General features: G+C 38.0%; 1 protein-coding gene across 1 annotated transcript in view; it reads left to right on the top strand.

Annotated features, from left to right (window-relative positions):
* TMEM245 (transmembrane protein 245) overlaps positions 1 to 8,553 on the top strand; it is a 77,480-nt gene that overhangs the window by 6,485 nt on the left and 62,442 nt on the right. Inside the window, exons 4-6 of the mRNA XM_009280195.1 lie at positions 523 to 606; positions 2,087 to 2,299; positions 7,434 to 7,603. Coding sequence (XP_009278470.1) covers positions 523 to 606; positions 2,087 to 2,299; positions 7,434 to 7,603 — 467 coding nt within the window. The remainder of the gene's footprint in view (positions 1 to 522; positions 607 to 2,086; positions 2,300 to 7,433; positions 7,604 to 8,553) is intronic.

Below are 8,553 nucleotides of genomic sequence, written 5' to 3'. Positions count from 1 at the left end.
TGGGGTCAGCTGTCCCGGCTGTGTCCCCTCCCAACTTCTTGTGCACCCCCAGCCTTCTCGCTGGTGGAGTGGGGTGAGAAGCAGACTCTGTGTAAGCACTGCTCAGCAGTAACCCTCTACTTCTTATGACAAAAACACTTTGTCTTTTTAGGAAAGCTTCTGTTTACAGGTAGCTGTCTCTCCCCTTATGAAAAACTAACTGGTGTCTTATTCTCCAGTGTAGTTTGTATATGATAGGGCTGGCCTTCATCCCTTTGAGACATGAACTGATTTGCCAGGAAGCACTCCACCTGAAGCTTCTGCTGTGTTTAGCTGCTTGCAGAATTCCTTCTTTCAGGTTGCATGCTGTAATTCCTTTGGGAATATTGTGAAGTTCCACCAAATAATGTTACCAGCAACCCACTGATGTTCCTGTCATTGTTCCAGTGTCCATCAATTGGGAGAATCAATAGATCTACCTTATTGTATTAGTGTGGTGGGGAAGTGTTTATAAGCTCTAAAAATAGTTCCCCTTACTTGTAGAAATCTACACTGGTGTTCTACAAAAGAAGAGTGTTTATCCAGTGTGTGAGGCTGCAGAATTTGTCACTTACCACTCCTGCACACGTATGACAAATGTCTTGTCTTTTTGTACATGCTAGCTGTCATGCTTTAGGCTAGGAATGGCTTTAGTGACACATTGCAGCTAAAACTGCATGTGTGGAACTTGAGTTGACTGATACGCACGTAGTATATTGTAATATGGTTTTTACAGCAGTTTTTCTTTGTGGGAGGAAAGTGGTTGGTGTTCATGTGACACAAGTCCAGTGAGAGAGTTGTGTTCATTGCTTACCTGCTGCAGTATGTAGCAACGTAACAAATTGCCTTTTATTCTTCAGCATAGAGTAACTTTTCAGGTTTTTCTTGTGTGTGCATTCTTCCACCGCGGCTGCAAATTTTTCTCAAGTAATGGTGTGTGGGAAGTGTGTGCATTTTGCCACCAGTGTGGGGCCTCAGTAAAAGTTAATACTGATGTTCTCAGGGAGAGATTCTATGTACGGCGACTGAAGATGGATTTGGTGTCACCCATACTAGGCAGATTTACCAACTAAAAAGTTAAATAAATAAATAAATCACTATGTTCTCTATACAAGCATTTTAATTTGGACATAATATTTTTGCCTGAAATGACTGTTTACTGTTTATTTAAAAGTGCTTTTAACACATCAGTTCACATTTTTGAATTGAATTTCATGTTTACTAACTTATGAATGAGAGAATTACCCACTAATTTATGCTTTCTCTTGTTACTAAAATAGGTTACACAAGCAAATAATTCAGGATCACAGTGTGAGTGCTATGTTTGTAATGTGAGTGTTCAGGAAAAGAAAACATTGTAGTAAGAAATTTATAAGATACAAGCTTTCTCTTCAATGTATGCTGTATTTTTTTGTTTTGTTTAAATGAGCTTTGAAGAAATCTAAGATTTCTTTTTGAGTACTTGAAATAAAGAGAGAGATTTCTTTTCAGGCTTTAGATTTCTTTTAGGAGTGAATTACACTTTGTGTTTTTCAGGGTTTTACAGTTCTTTGATAAAATTTATTTGGCTTGTAACTTACCTGCAGTGACAGGAGGCCTCTTAGAGGCTGTAGCATCTTTTCTTCTCCTCCCAGCACTGCTTGGCGTAGTGTTGCATGATGTGGGAGAGCTTATACAACCCTGTTCTAGCTTTTCAAAATTCAGATCAGTGCCAAGGCTGTCTTTTTTTTAGAGAAATTACAAAAAAAAAAAAAAACCACCACAAACAAAAAACCCAACCAAAAAAGGTTAATTTGGCACTAGGGAGCATATTCTGTTCTGTGGTGAACATTATGTGATAATGCATGATGTGGGAGAGCTTATACAACCCTGTTCTAGCTTTTCAAAATTCAGATCAGTGCCAAGGCTGTCTGTCTTTTAGAGAAATTACAAAAAAAAAAAAAAACCACCACAAACAAAAAACCCAACCAAAAAAAAAGGTTAATTCGGCACTAGGGAGCATATTCTGTTCTGTGGTGAACATTAATGTGATAATTTCCACTTCTTTGTTTGCATTTGTTTGTTTCAGGAGCAACAGAAGGTGATCAGCCTCCACATGCTTCATCATCTTTCTCCTCCTCTTCATCCTCTTCTGGGAGCAGACAGAGACCTGAGATTGGATCTTTTCTTAGAAAAAAGAAAACTAGTGATATATACTTTGTTACACTTGTGTGGGCCATTGTCATTGTCCAGATCTGGCTGAATTTCTGGATTGTGCAGCTATTGCCAGTGCCTTTTGCAGGTAATCGATTATTAGAAATGTATGTTAAATGATGACTTTGGATAGCCTTAGGCTTTGTGTTAAATAAATTAGAAGGAAAGGCTTGTAGGCTTGTATGAGTTTTAAATTAAAACTTTTGAAAAAGTTTTTGTTAAGACAACATGAATTGTAGGAACATTGATGTGCACTGTCTGTTACCATGTAGTGGACAACTCTGTAAAATTGCTTTGTCTGTTGGCTGTTGTAGTTACCTGGAGTAATTTAGTGCCATACCTTACATTGTAAGAATACTTCTGGTTTAGAGTACTTTGTTTTTCTTCCTCTTGATGCCATGTTTTTCATGTTTTTGCACCTATAGATAAAGAATATTTTAGCTGTTATTCAGTAGTGAAGTACAGCTCATGTTAACTTTTAATTTCCAATTAAAAATGGGTTGCTAGGCTCTGTGGACAAATCGCAAGATAAACTTGATTCTAATTGTAGCTCTGAGGTTAATTAGCTTTGTTGCTTCACATCTACATGCATCTGTTCTCTTATATATCAAGCAAGAATAGCTTCAAATAGGAACAGTTATGATAGCTATCTAAAGAGGTTATTTTGCGACTTTTTCCAATACTCTTTTGGGGGGTGAATAGGGAAGATGGGAACTCTGGAAATACGCATGAGCTACTATGAATCTGAAGGTATTTCCTCCCATCCACCTACTGTAAACAAAGTGAGTTTCCTAATTTGCTTGGATTTTCTCTAAACTTCAGTTAAAAAGCTAATTTTCAGCATTTTGTGATGTATTTAATGCTTAAATGTAGCTATTTTCCCTTTTACCAAGTATGGTGGATTGGCCCCAGCTAGTGGCCAAGTACCCACAGAGACAGTCACTCTTTTCCCGTCTTCCAGTGTGGGCTCATCCATGAGCTGCAGTCCCTTTGGGGAGGTACCAGCTCGGGCGTCTCCTCATCCCTAGGCCACAGTTCCTTCAGGAGGTGTACCTGTTCTGGCATGGGTCCTCCATAGGCCATGGTCCCTCTGAGTAGTCTGCCTGCTCCACCGTGGAGCACTTCTACTCCCCTGGCCTTTTTATTCCCTCTGTTCATCCCTCTGTTCCTTCTTCCTCTCTATTCACTTGTTCTCTCTGTGTGCCCTCCTCTTCTCCCTCTCCAGTGTTTTCTGTCCTTTCTTAAATATATTTTCACAGAGGCACCACACCCGTGCCTGATGGGCTCAGCTTTGGCATGTGGTGGGTCCATTGTGGAGCCCCCTGGAACCGACTGTGTCTGGCACAAGGCAGCCCCTGGTCTCTCCCCATGGAGGCCACCCCAGTGGCCACCCTGCTACCAAAACCTTGTGATTTACACCTAATACACAAAGCCATTATAAACCATCTAGTTGTGCATCTGGAAATCATGACTGTGGGGCCACGCTTACAGGTTCAAGGGACTGTGAACTCTGAGAGGCATGGTGAATGAGAGGCGCGGTGAAAGGAACAGCTGCACATTTGGCTGTGGCACTGTGGCAGCAGCTAAAGGGTAACGTGATGGTTAGGCATATAAATAGCTGAATAGAGGGTAAGAGGAGAGAGGGGTTTGATCTTTGTTTCATTCCCATGTAGTTGCTACAGAAGAAACTGCCCTGTTTTGGTGTCTGGGCATCATGGGAAATGGCGATGGCAGGTTGGATGTAGCTCATAAATAAATCATAAAAATTATAAAGGCATTAGATAATAGATTTTAGACTTAGTAGAAGCAGAGCTTATGTGGCTTAATTTATTGAAGAGTCAAGAAGTGACTTAACTACTGTGTAAAAATACCTACTTGGGTGGAAGGAAAAATGGATGCAATAGTTTTGCAGTTAGGCAGACAACAATGAATGGTTTTAAGCTTGAGCCAGACAAATCTAGATTAAAGTGCACATCTATAACTGAAATGGATGAATACCACTGCTGCTAGTCATTAGGTCTAAAATAGCTACCCGAACAATAAACTCATGCCAAAATAGAGATTAATTTTGAGAATATTTGTGACTTGTTGCCTTAGCATGACACTCATTAAGTGCTTTTTCTTGGCATATAACTGAATATAACTAAAACACCACAAAAATATTATGAAAAGGCAGTATAGTGATGAACAGAGCCAAATTTAGAACAGTGGATCACATTAAGTGTCAGAAAGTGAATGATGATAACCTGGATCGTTAAAACAGACGTGGTATTAAAAATACTGAGTAGTGGAAAATAGGAAGGCTTGTAAAGCAAGTTTCCTTGCAACTGTTCAAGTTTAAGGAGACTAATAACTTCAAGCACTTCTGAGACCTTAAGGAGAATGCTTCTAGTATGAAAAAAAATAAAATAACCCCCCAAAACCTTAAATAGAAAGGTGTTAATTTCACCAGAGTTCCTTATATTGGTAGACAAGACTTACGTGAAGTAGCATTTAGATTATTAGAAATATCTTGGTACCATTAACATTTTTCTTTGAATGCATTTGTACTTCAGTAGAACGAGACACTCTTTTAAAATTGCTTAATGTAGAGGGTGGAAAAATTATACCATAATTATACCATAAAATGGAAAGGTGAAAAAATTACTTTTGATTTCAAAAGCTAAGCAATAAACCAGGTTGTGGACCACTTGTAGCATTTTGTTCAGTGATGTGAGCCTGGGAATCCCAGTATTGTCTCTTTTTAAGATCTTTCATTTACTTCCTTGCTTGTTCTGTTGTATGCTTTTTTAAATTACGTTTTTGTCTTCAGGTCATTTTCTGCTTCCTGGAGATGTTTGGAATTTCTTATTATGCAGCCTTTCTCTTCTTTTGCTCACAACTTTCTAATAACAGTGCTCCTTTAGCTTTTTTTCTCTTGCCTCTTTTTAACCTAATATAATTACCGCTGTGTGATTGACTGTAGCACCTCCTGACATCACCTTTGCAATGAGCGTACACTCAGTTATTTTAGAAGATACTATTTACACACGTACTTTTAAATAATAGCAGAAGGTTAGAATGCCATTTCAGGTATGTTGTTCACCTTGTAAAATGCAAGCTTGCCCTGTTTTGCTGAGTAGCAGTTTGAGTATTTACCATGAGTTGCATTTCATCATACAAAACTTCAACCTGTAAGTTAGGTGCTGGCACTCGCACTGTATTTTCTCCTTTTTTGTATGTTGCCACGTGATCTTTAGTAGAAAGATTCTTAAGTGTGTGTTCTGTTTCTTCAAGAGAATAAATCCTGTATTTGCCACGTGGTGGTGCCAGAGGGTAAGTAAACCAAATGTCATGTTGAACAAGAACGTGAACTATTACACAAGTGGCTTACAGATAATAGGCTCTTGTGGAACTTTGATAAATGCCCTGTGGATATTAAAAGTTAACCTTTTCGGCTATGTATGTCATTTTACACATCTCCAAGTAGAAGCATGATGTGAATTTCTGAGGATGAGGGAATTACTGTGGTGTCGATGTATGGCAGTAAGTAAGGAATCTAGTTTGGAGAATAGTCTTTCATAACAAAAAAAAGCTTTATTAAAAGTACTCTTGAATGTAATGATAGTGAGTTCCGTATCAAATGTTGCTATAAATACGATCTAATTGGAGGAATACTGCTAGCATTTTCACAGAAAGTTATTTTACTGTGTAAGTAGAATTTTTAACGATTGTAATTTTTGATCTACATGTGGTGTTCACTGTTACTAAATTCTGGTTTGAAAAAAATGGGTAGAAATTAGGAGAATGATGTGATTCTGTTGCTAATAGTTTCACTTTGTTTTCCTTTAGAACCATAGTTTTCAGTATTTGGGGATGCAGCATAATTTTGTTTAGGGGTTTGTGTATCAGTAGTTCATGGTAGGACTGGGTTGTGAGACCTTCTGGTCTGTTACTGCTACATATACTAATTATGATCCTTTAAGTTGATGTATCTTGTAATGATGTTTTTGTGACTGGTATGTTTGCATCAATACCCCAGTAAAATCAGTTGTAATACAAATCTTTGTTTATGATGTGAATTAACTCCTCTGTTCTGATGTTAAATTTGCTAGGGGCTTTGGAAGATTACTCGCTTTTCTTTTCAGTGATGAGAAGATAGATAATTTGAGTGGTGTAACTTTTTGTTGAATAAAAAAAGAATATGGCATATATTTCCTGACTAAGGTCTATTAGCTTCCAAGGAAAGTTTCATATGTATCAATGCTTTTTTGCTTTTACATTCTTGATTGTGATGATTCACAAGTTTTGCATGTATACTCGGTAAGTGAGGGAGAGCAGAGCCATTACAGAATTGGAACCATAAGCCTTATGCAAAAGTCTCTGGGCTTTGTTTCATGGCTTTATTTCATTTTAAACGGACATGAGCTTTTATTTCTGTAACTGTAATGCTAGACATTTCTAGTGGTGTTGAGAAGCTCTTTATTTTACAGAGGATATATGTTAGGAGTGTTGGAGAAAAGCTGTTTGTGGTAGAAATGCTGCTTTTGGGGGGGGAAAAAATAGTATGTGTTTCTTCTGTTGTCTAGTTTTGAGGAGCAGTATGGATTTTTCTGGAGCTTTGTGTGATCATCTTCAAGCCAAGATAAAAAGCTGATCTCAAAATAGTGTTTTTGATGTTTAAAAGCAAAATTAATCAGTAGTTGTATTTAAGTTGAAGGTTTAAATGAACACTTCTTTACTGTGAAATTACACATGATCTGTTGTCAGTTCTTAAATGAAAGATACGGCTTTAACAGTACAGAAGGCCTAAAACTTAAAAGAAAATTTTCAGCCTCAATTCTTATGTGTAGCATACTGTTAAGTTCTGAATGTGGTACTTCATGTGTAGTCATCTGGTGTGGTGTACGTGTGAAGATGTGATAAATCCGCTGTACTGGAATCATGGAATGGCATCTGCTTATTCCGGGCCTTGCTCAAGTCTGTTAGCTGCATAATCGGGTAGTGCACAGGCACCTTTCTTCTGCTGCCATCTAAATTCCATGTGGATAAGCATGGCTGTAAAGCGAGAAAGGAGATTAGTGCTAAAACCACTTGAAAATTCTGAAAGTGCTTTCTAATGGGAAATAAAACTCAAGAATCTTTTTCTTTCTTTTTCATAGGTCTTTCAGAATGGAATAGATGCGCAGTCTTCGGTGCTCCTCTGAAATCTCTAATACTTAATTTCCTTCTTGTGGTTACAGTTTGGGCACTTAAAAAACTCGTGGTTCACTTTGGAGTTTTGAACTTCATGGCAAACCATTGCAAAAGTTGGTGGCAACTTGTTGAAAATTTTGTGAAGGAACGTCAGGAAGCTCTTGCTCCACGGCCCATCAGAGGGCTTGGAAGAGTCATGCTAAAGCTTGACAGTAAGGTATTTCTACTTATTTCCTTAAGTAACCTGAAAGTTTGTTTTATTCTCTGTTTATTGTATGCTGAGACTTTAATTCTGAAATAAATGTCTGTCACTAATGGACATGTCTCTTGTGTAAAACTGTTACCTGTTTTATGGTGTATTTTAAACTATGTCTCTTCTGTCACTATTCACACTTAAGTACACATTTAAACTTCGTTAAATGATTACATGCAAAGCTTGACAGAAGTCATTTTTTAAATGTTGAGTTAGCGCTAAAAGATCCTTTATCTGAGTAAGGCAAACTTCTCATGGTTCAGTCACCTTACCTGATTACAAAGATTTTGAAGTTAAACTTAAAAAGCTTTCATTTGAAGGATGAGACGTTCTTACTTCTGTTGTGAAAAATTAATTTAAAAAGCAACCCATTTTATTCTGTAAGTAGGGCCTGAGCTAGTTCGAACGCATTTGTTTATACTGTGTGGAAGTATAGTTGTTGAACACAGTGGCGTGGTGGTGCAGGAGGGAGGCTTCTCTCTGTAAGAGAAGAAATATGTGGGATAAGGTATTTGGGAAGTACCATAGAATAAGGCTTCTGTGCTCCCCTCCCTCCTCCCCCAGTCAAAATATGCCCACATTTGCATTGCAAATTGCAGAGTTGGAAAGCTCCGTAAAATTTATTAAGGCTCCTCCATTCAGAATTGTAAGTTTTGACTTAACCTGATAGATTATTTTGTTTGTAACAGCTATGCCAGTGTGTAAGAATGTGCTTTCTGTAACTGTGTTGTTGAAGTATTCTCTGCTTTAGAAAAAGCTGTTACCTCAGAGTTTCTATAACTGAAGAGCTGAACCCTGTAAGTACATTTGTCAGAGTATCTGTACCTCGGCAGATCCGTCTGCAGTTCATAGCTCTGAATTCCTACAGCAAAAGGAAGAGCTTAAGCCCAGATCTAATGGGTAAATGGATGTCA

Source organism: Aptenodytes forsteri, unplaced genomic scaffold, assembly GCF_000699145.1.
Source record: "Aptenodytes forsteri isolate BGI_AS27 unplaced genomic scaffold, ASM69914v1 Scaffold114, whole genome shotgun sequence".
Lineage (NCBI taxonomy): Eukaryota > Metazoa > Chordata > Aves > Sphenisciformes > Spheniscidae > Aptenodytes > Aptenodytes forsteri.
Note: the sequence above shows the minus strand (reverse complement) of the source record. Positions and strands in the feature narration are given on the sequence as shown.